General features: G+C 39.5%; 1 protein-coding gene across 1 annotated transcript; it reads right to left on the minus strand.

Moving 5' to 3' along the window:
- Positions 1-7,024: 7,024 nt before the first annotated feature.
- On the minus strand, positions 7,025-17,936 carry LOC101481931 (myosin heavy chain, fast skeletal muscle). The gene is made up of 40 exons (XM_014408072.3): positions 17,897-17,936; positions 17,540-17,762; positions 17,260-17,403; positions 16,971-17,127; positions 16,759-16,786; positions 16,570-16,681; positions 16,400-16,492; positions 16,255-16,318; positions 16,036-16,134; positions 15,851-15,954; positions 15,565-15,703; positions 15,332-15,450; positions 15,068-15,217; positions 14,815-14,985; positions 14,386-14,692; positions 14,160-14,233; positions 13,984-14,071; positions 13,777-13,894; positions 13,535-13,658; positions 13,307-13,443; positions 12,933-13,188; positions 12,506-12,748; positions 12,215-12,391; positions 11,977-12,122; positions 11,591-11,681; positions 11,114-11,503; positions 10,767-10,893; positions 10,526-10,644; positions 10,134-10,330; positions 9,858-10,041; positions 9,609-9,774; positions 9,259-9,383; positions 8,846-9,154; positions 8,582-8,785; positions 8,371-8,496; positions 8,113-8,283; positions 7,900-8,004; positions 7,714-7,809; positions 7,334-7,465; positions 7,025-7,143 (listed from the first exon to the last, which is right to left on the minus strand). The coding sequence occupies exons 2-40, from the start codon at positions 17,741-17,743 to the stop codon at positions 7,126-7,128; spliced, it is 5,814 nt and encodes a 1,937-aa protein (XP_014263558.1). The 5' UTR covers positions 17,744-17,762; positions 17,897-17,936; the 3' UTR covers positions 7,025-7,125.
- Between the last annotated feature and the right edge of the window lie 306 nt (positions 17,937-18,242).

Here is an 18,242-nt window from a genome sequence, read left to right on the forward strand (position 1 = left end):
TGATTTCTGGACTCTTTCATAGTTCCTCTAGTGTGTAAGATAAGATAAGATAAGATAACCTTTATTAGTCCCACACGTGGGAAATTTGTTTTGTCACAGCAGGAAGTGGACAGTGCAAAAGTTATGACGCAAAAATTTGAATACAATAAGAATAAATACAGTACACAGCTGTACAGAATAGAATAAAATAATATACTATATACAGTAGAATAAAATAGAATAAAAATATACAATAAGATAAAAATAGAATACGAATGCTATATACAACTGAGTAAAAATACAACGATGCCAGAAAAGATTATTGCACTTAATATTCATCATTCATGGTTTTGTGTGTGTATTCATGGTAACTATCATAGCCTTATTCTAGTTAATCATAGTATTGTTCTAGTTCATGGTTCATCATAGTGTGGTTCTAGTTCACAGTTTATCATAGTAACTCACAAGCTGTTAGTCACAGTAAACTTTACTGTTATTAGTTTATGCATCCCCAAAAGTTGATTCTGTTCATCTGAACATAGCATTTTCAGTGGAAGAAATGTTTTGTCACTAATCCAAGTGACTTCTTCAGTGGATGACTCTCATCATCCACTGGAGCATAAACTGGGTGTCATCAGGACACTACATCATAGAGCAAACACCATCCCCACTGACCCAGCGACCAGGGAAGCAGAAAACATCACATCACGAAGGCCCTGAGTAAATGTGATTATCCCAGCTGGACATTTGTCAAAGCTGAGAAAGAGCCTAAAGAAAGCTCTAGCCATTCCAGGAGAGAAGGACAGCCCGCTGCCTATGCAAAAACCCTTAGTAATCCTGTATGTGTCAGGAGTATCAAAACAGTGACGCATTTTTTGTAAATACTGGTGGATTTTAAACCCCAAAACAAGTTGTGCCAAAAATTGGTCCACCCCAAAGATCGGGCCCCTGACGCAAACAGAGAAATATAGTGTACGCTGTTAAGTGCCATGAGGATTGCCAGGATTTATACATTGGGGAAACCAAACAACCTCTGGTGAAGCGGATGGCACAACACAGAAGAACCACCTCGCCAGGCCACGACTCTGCAGTCTAGTCACACCTACAGGCCAGTGGACACTCTTTCAATGATGAGGATATACACATCCTGGACAGGGAGGAACGCTGCTTTGAGCGCAGTGTCAAGGAGGCCATTAACGTGAAAAGGGAAAGACCATCTCTGAATCGAGGAGGAGGCCTAAGGGTACGGGTACAGGGTTTGATCAAGGGCTGGGTATCGTCACTGAATATATATTCTGCAGTAGAAATATTCTGCAGTAGATCAAAAACGAAAGAAAACTATTAATCAACATATGAACATTAGCTGATGCTGCTGAAGTGAAGCAGAGCAAAGTTGCAGAGGTTTTATTAGAGACACAGCCAAGCGTTTTGCAATTTTGCATAATTTTAAAAAGTTTACATTTGTTCAGTAGCCTATTGAACGGTAGAAATGAGGCTTTCTTTTCGGAAGTAAGTAAAAGGAAAAAAACAGCGGCTGACAGCGCTGTAAACAACGGTAGACTTGTGCGTAATAAGCAAGCAAATAATGCAGAAAACAGATTTGAAGTATACTGCGAGAGAGAGAGAGAGAGAGAGAGAGAGAGAGAGAGAGAGAGCTCTGCATGAAGTGTGATTTTATCGTGGTAGAAGCAAAACAGCAAAGGTAAGAGGGAATTCATGACGATGTTTATGTGAAGCGTAGTTTGGATCTTCTTTTGCTGCTTGTTCAGTCAATATTGTTTGGAGAGAGATAAAACCTGCAGCTTCAGAATCAACAGAATCTGCATGTACTTGGTGGTTGCAACTTTTCTAGTGACCTCTTCATGATTCCTATTTGCCTGTGGGATCTCCAGGTACTTGGAACTGTGCTCTATGTCTGCAATGTTACCTTCTGGTAGTTCGATCCCCTCAGGTCTGACTACCTTCCCTCTCTTTGTTACCATCTGACTATACTTCTCCAGTCCGAATGACATTCCCTTGTTGATCCGGCCGACGTCCAAGGCATGCCTTCATATTTATCTGTCTCGCTCATGTCTGCGGTCCATCTATGCTGACCAACCTGTGCACTGCCTGGATTGATTACAAGAAGGCCTATGACTCTATGCCACACACCTGGATCCTGGAATACCTAGAACCATACAAGATCAACAGGCCCCTAAGAGCCTTCATCAGGAACTCGATGGGGATGTGGTGTACATGTGGCCAACTTCAAGCCCATGGCACAAGTCAGCATCAAGTGCTGGATCTACCAAGGAGATGCTCTGTCCCCACTGCTGTTCTGCTTAAGCCTGAACCCCCTCAGTGTGATCATTAACAAGACTGGCTACTGACTACAGAATGGAGCAGTTGTCAGCCACCTCCTCCACATGGATGACATCAAGCTGTATGCCAAGAATGAACAAGACATCGATTCACTTATGCACACCACCAGGATATACAGCAATGACATCGGAATGTCATTCAAACTGGAGAAGTGTAGTCGGATGATAAAGAAGGAAGGTAGAACTGAGGGGATTGAACTACCAGAAGGCAACATTGCAGAGATAGAGGACAGTTACAAGTACCTGGGGATCCCACAAGCAAATGGGAACCATGAATAGGAAAGCTGCAACCACCAAGTACCTGCAGAGGGTGAGGCAAATCCTGAGGAGTCAGCTGAACAGTAAGAACAAGATCTGGGCTATCAACACCTACGCCCTGCCTGTGATCAGATACCATGCCAGGATAATAAGTTGGTCAAATGAGGAGATAGAAGCCACTGACATCAAGACCAGGGAGCTCCAGTATCCTGAGGCTGTAGGCTAAGCGGAAGGAAGGAGGCCGGGGACTGGTGAGTGTCAGTACCACAGTACCACATAGCATACAGAAACATCTGTGCCGAGTATGGCATGGAAGTCCTGAGGTCAAAATGGGAGAGGCCCCCAAGGGTGGCAGAGAATGACCGAGCTAAGATCCTGTGGGACTATGTCCGTGGTGGTAGACAAACAGAAGAAGATGGCCGTACTGATAGATGTAGCAATTCCGAATGACAGCAACATAAGGAAGAAGGAACATGTGAAACTTGAGAAATACCAAGGGCATAGAGAAGAGCTTGAGAAGCTGTGGAGGGCAAATGTAACAATGCTCCCAGTGGTAATAGGAGCACTAGGTGCAGTGACTCATAAGCTAGACGAGTGCCTCCAGCAGATCCCAGGAACAGCATCCGAGATCTCTGTCTAGAGTAGCGGAGTCCTAGGAACTACGATACTGCACAGAACCCTCAAACTCCCAGGCCTCTGGTAGAGGACCCAAGCTTGAAGTATATATATATATATATATATATATATATATATATATATATATATATATATATATATAATAGGGGTGCAACAATACTCGTATCGATATTGAACCATTCGATACAGTGCTTTCGGTTCGGTACGCATGTGTATCGAACAATACAAAATTTGAGATTTACTTTATCAACTTTTCTTCTGACAATGCTGTCTGTGTTGGGCGCTCAGTGGATCTGCGTTCGACTACTCCGCCTAGGCTGCACTGTCGAGTGCAGATCCACTGAGCGCAGCGCAAGCTAGCAAGACAGATTCTAAGCTCGTTGCAATATGGCAACTGCCTCAACGCTGCCCGAAATTGAACCTCCCCCACCCTCATTCAGAGCTGGTGTTTGGAAGTATCTTGGTTTTCATGTGAAGCATGACCCTTATGGTAAGCGTGTCATGGACAAAAGTAAAACAGTATGTTGGATGTGCCACGCAATGCTCAATTGGTGGGAACTAGTGCGTTAGCTTGTTGACGCCGTCCAGCCCCACGCATGGGGCGATCCGCGGTAACTCGTTAACGGAGATTTGCCTCATTATGGCGTTAATGTTATTTTAATGAGATTAACGCTGACAGCACTAGTGGGAACACAACGAATATGACTGCACGTTTACTCCGACATCATCCTAGTGCAAAGACAAGTGGAAGCAGACAAAAACAACAAGCACACATGCTACAAACTTTACCCGAGTCATTTAGACCAGCGGTCCCCAACCCCCGGGCCTCGGACCGGTACCGGTCCGTGAGTTGTTTGGTACCAGGCAGCGAGAGTTGAGGCTCAGGTGTGAAATGTATGGTTTTCAGGGTTTTTATTGGTTTTCAGCATTAGTTTGTTATCGTTTTTATCGTTAACTCGGTTTTCCTGGGTCTTTTCACGTGTGTTATGAATAAATCTTCTTTTTTTCGGTACCGGTACTAGTTTTATTTTGTTGTACTTATCCGCGACACCTTAAAGGCCGGTCCGTGAAAATATTGTCGGGCATAAACCGGTCCGTGGCACAAAAAAGGTTGGGGACCGCTGATTTAGACAGCCGTTAGCACATGTTTCTCCTTATGGGGACCTGATATGTTTATTATGCTGCTGAGAATATAGCCCAGAAAAAACGTATAGTATAGCTTTTATTTTGGAAAGAGCCATTTCTCTGTAATAAACTGTCAAAGTGTGATTCCTGGATCAGATAGATTTATTTTTTTTATTATTTTGTTGTTTCAGCAACATTAAATTTAAAAACTACTTTTGAGTTAAATATATATTTATAATTTTAATAAATGACAAATTAAAAAGGCATGAACATTTTTTTGTATCGAAAAAATATCGAACCATCTGGAACAAAGTATCTGGAACCTTGCTACATACTGCGAAACCAGTTGTGGTGCCAAGGTAGGTAAATTTGTTCTCTCTGCCTTGTGAGCATTCACTGGGCACAGAGTGCAGATCCAGTTTACTCCGCCTTCATTACAGAGAATTAGACATAAAAGTAGTGATGTTTTAGTTTTGTGAAAAACATGGCCAAACACTTTCATGGTTTAAAAAAATATGAAAACACTTTTTTCCCATACTTGTTGAATAGAAACATTATTTTGTGCTGATATTTCAGACCCAAAGAGTTTTTGAAATCTGCATAAAATTGCATTCTAAATTACTTTTTGATTACTTTAAATACTCAGTTTTAAAGTTCTGCTAAAAGTTTAAATAAAAAGATTAGTATTGCTGAACTGCAAAATATTTTGGGTGCAGTATAATAGAATAGCTTTAGTGTTTTTATTTTTCTTTTGTATGAAGTTATACAATATGCAGCAAGAGATTAAAAAAACAGTTTTACTGATTATAAAATAGACTATATAGGATTCATATTGGCAGATATCCAAATTTATGATATCTGTATCGGTATTGGACATAAATAAGTGGTATCGTATCATCTCTAATATATATATATATATATATATATATATATACATATATATATATATATATGTGTGTGTGTGTGTGTGTGTGTGTGTGTGTGTGTGTGTGTGTATACACATGTATATACTAAATACACACTAAATTATACACTAAATGTATTTTCTTAGGCATCCACATTAAGGGGATTCCAAGAGGATTATGGTGGAGTTAGTTGGGTCGAGTGAAAGAACTCATGCATACATATTGGTTTACTGGCTTTAATTACCGGTTTGCTTTTATAGAAATACAACATCATCAACCTTAAATTACTGCATGTTTAATATGGTCATGAGATGTGCTGTGGGGGAGATATCAGATTTTATTTGGATCCAGTATGACTTATTTGATGACTTGTCAAATTTTTAGTCGAGGTAAGCTGCACAGCATGATTAAAAATAGAAAGGCCTGGGAGGCCTTATGTGTCAGTAAGCATAAACAGATGACGGAGGCTTCTGGAGTACATATAAGGTGGTCCATGGCCCTGTGTGATTGGCTTATTTAATCAGTAATGTGTGGCTTGTGTTATAACCACATTCACATGCCCAGGTTTACTTTGTGACAGACACAGTGATTCGTGTAACAAATTAATTTAGAATGCATTACTCATACTGTAAGTGTTTGAAGAAACCTTTGGGAAATGTTTTGGCATGCATGTTTTAGCTGTGTTTCCTTGCTACAGTAAAAAGACAATTTTATTTATGTACTGCTCATGTTTGCCAGCAGCTCCAAAATGCTTTGCTTCAATGGAGATAGTAGACAGTATGGCATGCTTAACTTTCCACAGTCAGAGCCTTAGTGATTAGTCTTAGCCTTAGTGATTTAGAGAGAATTAAATGTATAAGAAGTTAAATACTTTCGGTTATAACAGTATTACATCAAAGATACAGCTTTATGTTCACTTGCAGTTCCTTGAAATTGAACTTTTAGTAAGTGTACTGTAGATTTCCGTTTGTATTTTTTTTATTGCCTTGCCTTTTTTAACTGAGCTGGATACCATCCCAGAGCAATGCAAGTGTGGGAAAAACTATCCAGACGAAAACATATGATGGCTTTTTGGCATTTGTTGTTAAATGTACCCATTAAAGTTTGGTTACAAGACGCATTTGGACATCTTATTATCAACACACACTAGTCTGTATGAAGAAATATTTTTATAACTGAAAATAGTGTGGAAGTAAGAAGCCAAAATAAGGCATCATCAGCTTAATTTGAGTGTGAATACTATAGAGTCTACAATAAGAACTAACTAAAGACTTGAGGGTCAGGCCTAGGAGCCATAATTGGTCCGACAATTACTCTAATACGGCCGATGGGACGGGTCTGGAAAAAACGAAGGACAGCATAAAGTTTGGACTTTTAACTCCATTTTATAAGTTTTACAATATTCCTAAGGAGGACCTCCTTTATTACCATTCATACTACACCATGGTCATTATATGATAATGTCTGTGTATATATTTACTATGAGCATTCATCACATACAAATAAAATATTTAATTCATACTATGTATTAACACCGAAAGCCTTTTTAATGGCTATGGAAGTAAATGTTGACAAATGTTAACCCAGCTATCTCTAATGCAAAAAGCTTTTGGAAACACTCAGCAAAAGGGCTGTCCTAATTAACCAGGACAATGTCCTAATTCATAATTATTCTGAGGAAGCTACTGTGTCAGACATTGCGTATCGAAATGTGACTTTCATAGAATAGACAGTAAATGATGCTGAATAAATATCATTAAATCATAATTTAAGATTTTATTGAATTAATACATTATCAGCTGTCAGTTCAACAGGTAGTTCATATTTTATGAACACTGTCAAAAGATTCCAAAAGATGTCTCTTATTCAGCTTTTTCACCCTGGAAAAAATGATGAAAAACATAATTATTCAACACACATTAAAAACTCTGGTCCCATGTGGTGTTGCACTATTGTCTACACCTTAAATTAAAGGTCTGTATACTAGTAAATTAATACTTTGGGATACTATAAAGAACAAAACCAGTAAACAAAGGTACATTTTGTGTAAAATCAAATTACATGAATTACCTTTCCAGCATCACGGCTCTTGGCTCTCAGTTTGTTGACCTGAGATTCAGCAATGTCAGCACGCTCCTGAGCTTCCTCCATCTCATGCTGGACCTTTCTCAGTCTGGACATGTGGGTGTTGGCCTGTTCCTCCTATTCAGTGTTACAGTATGTTGCATTGTTTAAAAAATATCTGATCATACAGCAGGTAAAATAAGTTTTGAACTTGTCACCCATTTTCAAAGTAAATATATTTCTAAAAGTGCTATTGACATGAAATTCTCATGAGATGTTGGTCCCTTTTGCATCTCTCTTTCTTTATGTGTTTGATAATTTCTGCATGTGTCATTTCTCATGAAGTTGTGCTTCCCATATGTAAAATCAAAAACCATTTTACTCACAGCGTCCTCAGCCTGTCTCTTGTAAGCCTTGACTTTGAGCTGCAGTTTGTCCACCAGATCCTGAAGTCTCACCACATTCTTCTTGTCCTCCTCAGTCTGTATAGATAAAAAACTGTTACTGCTGGCTAGAGAAGAAATAGTTTAGGGACTTGAATAAGGTGAATATTTATATAAATGTGTAATCACCTGGTAAGTGAGCTCCTTCACTCTCCTCTCATATTTGCGGACTCCTTTAACAGCATCAGCTCCACGTCTTTGCTCAGCTTCAACTTCAGCTTCCAATTCACGGACCTTTAATGCCATGATAAATAAATGTTAGAGTACAGAGAAAAATGAGTTCTTATCAGAGAATCAAAGTGTTACACTTAATAATAGCTGGACTTTATATAGAGTACATACCCTGGACTCCAGTTTCTGGAGCTGCTTCTTGCCACCCTTCATGGCGAGGCTCTCTGCCTCATCCAGGCGGTGCTGCAGGTCCTTGACTGTGACCTCCAGGTTCTTCTTCATCCTCTCCAGGTGAGCACTGGTGTCCTGCTCCTTCTTCAGCTCCTCAGCCATCATGGCAGCCTGAAAGTATGGGTGGTGTTGGCATTATTGATCAAGCATGAACAAGAATTTTGAAAAGAAAAGAAGGCTTGTAAAGTACTAACTTACATCAGTGATAGCCTTTTTGGCCTTCTCCTCAGCATTTCTTGCTTCCTGAACTGCATCATCCACCTCACCCTGAACCTGGACAAGGTCAGCCTCCAGCTTCTTCTTGGTGTTCAAAAGACTGGTGTTCTGAATGAAACAAGAAAACAATATTTTAATGATGTGACTCTTACTCAATGGAATCACAAAGTTCTTTTAAATTAATAATACCAACCTGAGAGTGAAGCAGTCCAACACGCTCGCTAGCATCAACCAACTCCTGCTCAGCTACTTTGCGTCCTCTCTCTGTCTGCTCCAGAGCAGCTCTCAGCTCCTCAATCTCAGCCATCATCAGACCATTTCTGCGCTCCACCATGGCGACCTGCTCCTTCATGTCTTCCTGTCCTCTGAGAGCATCATCCAGGTGCAGTTGGGCATCCTGATTAAATAAATAAATAAATAACCATTTTATTTTTTAACAAATCATCTACCAACTCACCTTGAGCTGTCCTTGGACATTCCTCAGTTGTTTCTGGGCCTCAGCAGCCTGTCTGTTGGCATGGCTCAGCTGAATCTCCATCTCATTCAGGTCTCCCTCCATCTTCTTCTTGACTCTCAGGGCATCATTCCTGCTCCTGACCTCAGCATCCAGAGTGCTCTGCATGGAGTCAATCACCCTCTGGCTGTTCCTCTTGATCTGCTCCATCTCCTCGTCCTTCTCTGCCAGCTTCCTGTCAATCTCACCTTTCACCTGGTTTAGCTCAAGCTGAATACGAAGGATCTTGGCCTCCTCGTGCTCCAGAGTTCCCTTTAAATGATTTAAACAGCTATGTTAAAAAAAATCATTTCAACATAAAGTGGATAAAACATGTTTTCCTTTGCTTTCTTTCAAAGTCAATTTCTATAAAATACCTCAGCTTCCTCCAGAGCTGTCTGAATTTCAGACTTCTCAGTCTCAACAGTCTTCTTGGCCTTTTCCAGCTCATGGATGGTCTTTCCTGTTTCACCAATCTGCTCAGTCAGATCTGAGATCTCCTCTACAGAATAAGAATAAAAAAATGAATAGGAATAAAACAGCACTTTGAAAGTAATATTTGTTCTTAAATATCAGACCACACAGCAATTAGAGTTAGATTCAAAATCTCACAGAATCTTCCGAAATACAGTTTTCAAACAGACAACATTTACATGGGTTCTATAAAGTACATTTATAAAGGTCAGAGGATAACCCTCATAAGATATAATTTTATTTATTGACATACGCTGCAGGTTCTTGTTCTCTCTCTTCATGGTCTCAAGATGATCCAGAGCCTCTTCATATGAGTTCTTCATCTTGAACAACTCAGTGCTGAGAGAACGAGCCTCCTTTTGGGCTCCTTCCAGCTCTGCCTGGCTCTCCTCATACTTCTGCTTCCATTCTGCCAGGACCTATGTTAATATAGGTTTATTAGTTAGTTGTTATTATACGTGTATGTTTATTTTGATGATATTGGTTATGTTTAAAACTTTACTTTATCAAAGTTCCTCTGCTTCTTGTCAAGGTTGGCAGCCAGAGAGTTAGCTCTCTCCACATCAATCATGAGGTCCTCCACCTCACCCTGCAGCCTCTGCTTGGTCTTCTCCAGTGAGGCACACTTGGAGTTCACAGCCTCAATGGATTCCTCAGCCTCCTGCAGGCGCTGGGCAAGCTTTTTCCTGTTGTTAAAATAATTTTGTTTTGATTAAGTCTGAATTGGTTGGTTTTAAGTCTCAAAACTAATTTAAACAATGACAGTATCATGACTTACTTGGCCTCCTCCAGCTCCTCAGTGCGCTGGATAGCATCAGTCTCATATTTGGATCGCCACTGAGCCACCTCACTGTTGGCCTTGGACATTCCTCGCTGTAGCTCAGCCTTGGCCTCCTGCTCCTCCTCAAACTGCTCTCTGAGCAAATCACAGTCATGACGTGCTGACTGAACAGCATGAGCCAGGGCGTTCTTGGCCTGTTGAAAAGACAATCAATGTCAGGTGGACAACTTTAATGTTTAAATCAATCTTAAAGTCTAATGCTGAGAGGATGAGAAATTTAAATGGTAACAACTAGGAACCAAATTAGAGGACAGACCAGCTGATTTAAAACTTATGTGTTTAAATTAGTAAGTGCTATGACAAAAAAGAAGACAGAAAATAATTCAGACCTTCACTTCCTCCTCAACGTGTCTCTTCAGTTCCTCAATCTGCTGAGTGAAGGCCTGCTTGCCCCTTGTGAGCTGAGAAACAAGAGCTTCTTTCTCCTCAAGCTGGCGAGAATACTCACCTGTAGTTAACACACATGTACTAAGCTCAGGTTATTTAATTTCCCCCACTGATTGTTTGTTGCTTTTGGTCACTTATATGTGAATGTGCAAAACTGATAACGCCATGTTATACATCACTTACCATTCTCTGTCTGAAGTCTCGCCTTCTGGGCATTAATGTCATTCAGCTGACGAACATTCTCATCATTTTTGGCTTTGAGTTCACTTAGTTGATCCTCAAGAGTCCTGCACATTTTCTCCAAGTTGCCCTGTGAAGATTAGCATATGTTATTTATAAAAGAGATGTACTGCAATTAATTACATATATAAACACATAAATATATAACTGTTGACAATAATTTGAAAAGTACTTTAAATTTAGAATAAGTAACTGTAACTACAATAATTTTGTTTTATTCATGTTAACAGTTCATGAATACCTGCTTTTAAATGCTCAAACAAAATTTGTACTCTAAAAAAAACCCACACCTTTGCTTTAGCAACAGCCTCCATGTTGCTGGAGAGGTCATCAATCTCCATCTTGTACTCGCTCTTCTCTTTCTCCAGCTTCTGTTTGACACGCTGGAGGTTGTCGATCTGCTCTCCGAGCTCTGCGACAGTGTCAGCCTGCTTCTTACGGAGAGCTGCTGCAGTAGCTTCATGCTGCAGAGTTGATTCCTCAAGATCACGACGCAGTTTCTGGAACTCAGCCTCTCGCTTCTTGTTCATCTCAATCTGAGCAGCTGTTGCTCCACCAGCTTCCTCGAGCCTCTCACTGATCTCTTCAAGCTCCCTGGAGAGGTCTGCTCTCTGCTTCTCTACCTTAGCCCGAGCTGCCCTCTCAGCCTCAATCTCCTCTTCCAGCTCCTCAATACGAGCCTAGTGCAATGATAATATGAAAAGGACATTACCCATTGAACATGCTTTAGATTCAGTGAATATATTATTGAGTTATAACAGTGTTACCTGCAGTTCTTTGATCTTCTTCTGGAGTTGAGCACCAAGGGTTTGTTCATCCTCAATTTTGCTGAGAAGCTGGCTGATTTCAAAGTCCTTCCTGTAACAGGACAAGAAGAACAAATTCAGTATTATAGATTTGAACATGTAAAGAAAGCTTTGAAGTAAAGAAAGCTTACCATTTCGCTGCTACTCACAGAAACATAGTTAAGAAATGAAGTCATTGAGTGATGACATTATTGTTCGGCATTAGAGATTTGTGGACAAAGTAGGGCATAAACATGTCAGATCTTACAGCACTACATTTAGCTGCAGGTGACTTTTTGTAGTCTACATTTATGGAGTGGACGATCTAACAAACAAACTTTGCTAGTAATAACGGAAAAATGCCCTACTTCTTGATTTTCTCATCAGACTGCTGCTTGTCATTCTCCAGATCCATTATGGATTCCTGGGCCAGTTTCAGATCTCCCTCCAGCTTCCTCTTGGCTCTCTCAAGGTCCATGCGGAGCTTCTTCTCTTGCTCCAGTGAACCCTCAAGCTATAAAGTCATGTCAGTTGATTCAAGTGGTTGGAAAGACAATGATTCAATACTCTTTCCATTAAAAAGCTATATGATTATAATTTTCTTACATCATCAACTTGCTGTTCCAGCTTTGTCTTGGCCTTGGTCAGAGTGTTGACTTTGTCCTCCTCTGCCTGGAGATCATCCAGTGTTTGTTGATGGGCCTCTTGTAAGGCTTTCTTCTCCTTTGTTAACTTGGCAATGGCCTCATCCTGAGATGCCATCTCCTCTGTCAGGTTTTTCACCTAAGAATTGTACAAAGGATGTATTTAAATATAACTTAACAACTATATCTCAGGAAAGAATTAATATATTTTCATTTAGAGTCATTTTTCCTCTCAGATATAGATAAATTGAACCTTGTTTTCTGTGGCATGTTTCTCCTTCTCCACTTTGGCCAAGGTGAGCTCCAAGTCATCAATGTCCTTCTTTAGCTCAGAGCATTCATCCTCCAGCTTCCTCTTCTTGGCAGTCAGCTCAGCATTGATTTCCTCTTCATCCTCCAGTCTCTCACTTGTCTCTTTGAGTTTGGCCTCGAGCTGGATCTTGCTCTTAATGAGCCCCTCACACCTTTCTTCAGCATCAGAGAGATTGTCAACTTCCTATAATACATGGAACAGAAAACAATGTATAATTTAGTGTTGTCATGTCGTGTGTCTTGGCAGTTGCTCATTATTCATTTAAAAAAATCTACACTCTGTTGTGCCACATACACGGTCAGAATCAGCTAACATGCATACAAGAGATTATAGGCATTATATATTTGTTCTTTTGTTTATTACTTACTGCAGACACTTGAAGTTGCAGATCATTCTTCTCCTGCAGCAGGCCGACCATCTTCTCTTCCAGTTCCTTCTTCTTAGCCAGAGCAGTAGCCAGGTCTGTCTGCATCTTCTCGTAGTTCTCCTTCATGTTCTGCAACTCCTTCTCAGTCTCAGCACTCTTCAGAAGAGGCTTGATCTTGAAGTACAGTTTCAGCCATGGCCAGTTCTTGACATTCATGAAAGAACGGATGTTGTACTGGATGGAGAAGATAGCTTCTCTAAAAACCAAACATGAGAGTGTTACTGTTAGTATAGTAACTTTTAGTGTCGTAGGATCTTAATATGAGGAAAGCAATACAAAAGAGAATACAATAGAATTTAGTATGACAATGTTACCTCCTCTCCATCATCTTCACAAACTCTTTCCTCATGACGTATCCTCTGCAGAGAGCCTGAGTCATGGTCACCAGCTCAGCCAGTTTCTCATCTCTCATCTCCTCAAGAGTGCCCAGCAGACCAGCTTTGAAGAACACCTATTTTGTTATGGAAAAATAATAAAATAATAACAATAAGTGCTGTGCAAATGGACACTCTATTTACGCTCATTAAAATAATGAGGTGTACCTTTGTGTGCCCAAACTTGTACTGTGTGTGATCCACATTAATGGAGCCAAGCAGCTTCTCTGAAGCTTTCTTGTTGTCAATGAACTGTCCCTCAGGGATGACGCTGGCATTCAACACTTTGTATCTTCAAGAGAGAATCATCATTTTACTCATAGGCATTTCATCTTTTGGTATGATGTTCTTCACAAAAGTGTTTTCCATAAGATAAAATTAATTTGCCACTCTTAAACTCAAATTGACACCTCTGCTTGAAGTCACCATAGAGGATTCTGCTGGGGAAACCCTTTCTGCAGATTCTGATGCCCTCTAGTACACCGTTACACCTCAGCTGGTGGATGACCAGGGCGTTCTCCATAAGACCTGAGAGTCAGAAATTGATAATGTTTCAAAACTTTATTTATGTCACTGTGTAATGTGTTGAGCAGTCAGTAGGACTGTGGGGGTTTTACCTGGGGTCTTTGACTCATTGGGAATCAGGCAACGGACAAAGTGAGGATGAGTGCTTCTTAAGTTGGTCATCAGCTTGGCCAGATTCTCCTGTAGATCAACATCATTAGATAATAGGTTAATAATATTTAAATATGAGTAAAAAATTATTTTTCCTGCAATACAAATCTATACATACTCTGAAAAGAGCAGACACAGTCTGAAAGGAACCACCCTTCTTCTTACCACCTTTTTTGCCACCACCAGCAGCCTCTGTTTTCATAAATAGTAAATTTCATTATTGGAATTTAATGAATATTTTTCACAGTATACATATTAGTCTACAGTATGCACATTATAGTTATTAGACAGATACATACTATCTGTACTGGACACAGGAGTTTGTGAGCACTTTTGTTTCTTACCATCAGCTCCAGCATGGGCTGCATATAGGAGGGCCAACAGTTTGTTTGAAGACTTCTGGTAGAGCTGCACAACTGAGTCATTCAGCGGGTCCTTGTTCTTGTCCAGCCAGCCAGTGATATTGTAGTCCACTGTACCAGCATAGTGAACCAGAGCGAAGTGTGCCTCAGCCTTGCCCTTTGCAGGCTTTGGCTTCTCAAAACATTTGGTCTTGCCAAGATGCTGATCGTGCAGCTTGTTCTTGAACGTTGTGTCAGAGGCCTTGGGAAACATGCACTCCTCTTCAAGGATGGAGAAGATGCCCATTGGCTGAGAAAATGGCACATGTCATATTAAAATTTCAACAGAGATAACATATGCAACATATGTTACATAATATATTAATATTTTATGGAGGTAGCATGTACATTTCTTCCTGAGCAGCTGTTTACCTTCTCAATAAGCTCAATGCAGGCAGCCAAGTCCATACCAAAGTCAATGAACTCCCATTCAATGCCTTCTTTCTTGTACTCCTCTTGCTCCAGGACAAACATGTGATGGTTGAAAAACTGTTGCAGTTTCTCATTGGTGAAGTTGATGCAGAGTTGCTCCAAGCTGTTGAACTGTAATAGTACAAAGGTATTTAATTTCATAGCAAAAGAGTGTTTTTCTTCAAAAATACTCAAATATTCCTTAGGCGCTTACATCAAAGATCTCAAACCCAGCGATATCCAGCACTCCAATGAAGAACTGTCTGGGCTGCTTTGTGTCCAGCATCTCATTGATACGGATAACCATCCACAAGAACATTTTCTCATATACGGATTTGCACAGAGCCGAGACAGCATTGTTGACCTGGAATAAGAGAATTTTAATTTGTTTTTCTCAAAAATAAATAAATGAATAGATAGATAATAGTATATGTTCATATGTCAAAATGCAAATATTTTAAAACTTTTACTCACTTACCTGTTGGACGGTCTGACCTTTAGTCACCATCTCATTGCCAACTTTAACTCTTGGGTAGCACAGCGCCTTCAGCATGTCAGCTGAGTTCAGACCCATGAGGTAGGCGATTTTATCAGCCACTGATTGATAAATAGAAATTTAATGCTTTTGGTCAACTGGAAAATATTTAGTTAGCCCAAGTTAGACTCTAATCTTCTGTGAATCAACAGATTTAGTAGATTTTTCTCATTTACCCTCAGTGCCATCAGGTTCAGCCTGCTCCTCACGCTGCTTCTGCTTGAATTTCATGTTGCCATGATGCATCACAGCACCAGTCAGCTTGTAGATTCCCACCTTTTCCTCAGCAGTGAAGCCCAAGATGTCAATTGCAGTCTGAATTGCACATAAAAGGTATTAATTAACATTGTGATATTTTTGTCCTCTCTCTCTCTCTCTCTCTCTCTCTATATATATATATATATATATATATATATATATATATATATATATATATATATTTGCAGTGAACTGAGTCTTTACATCTGTTGCAATGAACTCCTCCACATCATTAATGCTTTTGACAGTCACTTCACCCTGACTGATCATTGGATAGTCAAAGGGATTTGTGGTGATCAGAAGAGCCTCTGAAAGACCAGAAGAAATGCATAAATAAATGTTATGAAACTAAATTCAGCTTCATGGTACAAATAGCTGTCAGTACCTACCCAGGAGCTCAGGCTTGTGGCCTGTCATCAGCTGATAGAAGATATGGTAGCTCCTCTCAGCAGACAACTGGAAGGTGACACGGGACTTCTCCAGCAGATCTAAGACCAAAAATTCAGTGTCAGACAAAAGCATGCAGATTTCATAACATCAGACAGCAACAGTGAATAAAATGTAAAAAATAAATAAATAAATAAATAAAATAAATAAAAATAACTTACATGTTTCAATATCAGCTGAAGCCAGCTTGCCAGTGGTTGCAAAATGAATTCTGATAAATTTACCCTAAACATATCAGATTTAAATTAACAGTTATTTTGACAGTTTGCTTTAAAACCTGTTATTTTTTTCTGTTCCAACACTTACAAAGCGAGAGGAGTTGTCATTCCTCACAGTCTTGGCATTACCATATGCCTCCAGCAGTGGGTTAGCTGCAATGATTTGATCTTCCAGGGAACCCTAGAAAAATTATGTTACACCTTTGTTGGTATATTGTAAAAACTTTACTTACTTTTTCCAAATAAAAGCAGTTATACCTGCATCTTGCCAGGTGTAGGCTCTGCCTTCTTGGATCCAGTCATTGCAATTATTGCGAAGTACTGGATGACACGCTTAGTGTTGACAGTCTTTCCTGCACCAGATTCTCCGCTGGTTAAAGAAAGAGTTGAATTGAGTTTTATTGTGTTTTTTCATATGTGACATTCATTTATTGGTATATTACTTACGTGATGAGGATAGACTGGTTCTCACGATCTGAAAAGAACAAATACTTAAATTAATTGTTAATTTAAAACCACAAATGATCAAATACATATATATATATATATATATATATATATATATATATATATATATATATATATATATATATATATATATATATATATATATATATATACATATATACACTTAGTATATCCCCTAAAATAAGACATACCAGTGAGCATGAACTGATAGGCATTATCAGAGATGGAAAAGATGTGGGGTGGAGCCTCAATCCTCTTTTTGCCCCTGTATGCCACGACAACCTGAGCATCATACACAGGAAGCCACTTGTAGGGATTCACGACGACACAGAAGAGGCCGGAATAAGTCTGGAAAGCAGAGTAAGTTCACAAATGTCATTGTGTCCACACTGAACATCTTTATCATTGTAATGAGTTCTCTCCAGTACTGAAAAGTAGAGATCAGAAAACACCATTATTAAATGTTTGTTAAACACTTACATAGATCATCCATGATGCAAAACGCTCTTTGAGGTTAAACAGCACGGCAGGCTCATTGAGGTGGGTCATCATGGCCATGTCCTCAATTTTATCAAACTTTGGGGGATTCATGGGGTGGATGTCATCCTCTTTTACAGTGACTGTCTACATAAAAAAAAAAAACAATAAAAAAATTGATAAGTACATTATTTAATATATAACGTTAATCTTATCTGTTTTCCTGAGAAAGTTGAAGGGTTATAATTGTTGAAGTTAGAATCTTTTATGAATATTCACTTACCTTTCCTTTAAGTGTCTCAACAGTGGCTTTACCACCCTCCTTCTTGACAAGTTTGCCCTTGACATACATCTCCTCAGGATCAGTCACAAAGTAAGCCGACTTGGCATCAAATGGAGCAGTCTGGGCCTCAATCCTCTCCCTTTCTGGCTTGCGGAGATAAATGGCCGCATGGCCATACTGCTCCATCTCTGCGTCTGTGCTCATTTTGGCACTTTAGTGGTAACTGACAAAAGGAGAAGGAATATGAATGAGTTGGGACATGTTTAATTGTGATATAGTTTTACATAATTTGGAAATATTTTTTAATGAACATTATTATAACCATTTGGGAGTTGTGTTATTTAACACACATCTCACCTCACTTTATCCCGACTGAGTGGCTCTGATCTGTTGTTATCTGAAGATGCATTTAAAGGAAAATATAGATGGAAGAAAACACAAAGTCAACATATTTGTGCTGCTATCACCTACAGCAGTCACATCACACAGAATTTTAGTTAAGCAGTCTTGCTTGGTTGCATAATTTTTTACGGTTTTCAAACATTCAGTAATCCATACACAACATTTCAACTGTTTCATTTCAACTCTTAATCAAAGATTTAATCTATTTGATCAGTAAATCAGTAGCATTTGATATTTCCTTTCCTTTACCAGTGCTAAACTGAAAAAATGGAAGAAAGGGTACGATAAATTTGAGTAAAAG

Source organism: Maylandia zebra, linkage group LG4 (assembly GCF_041146795.1).
Source record: "Maylandia zebra isolate NMK-2024a linkage group LG4, Mzebra_GT3a, whole genome shotgun sequence".
Classification (NCBI taxonomy): domain Eukaryota; kingdom Metazoa; phylum Chordata; class Actinopteri; order Cichliformes; family Cichlidae; genus Maylandia; species Maylandia zebra.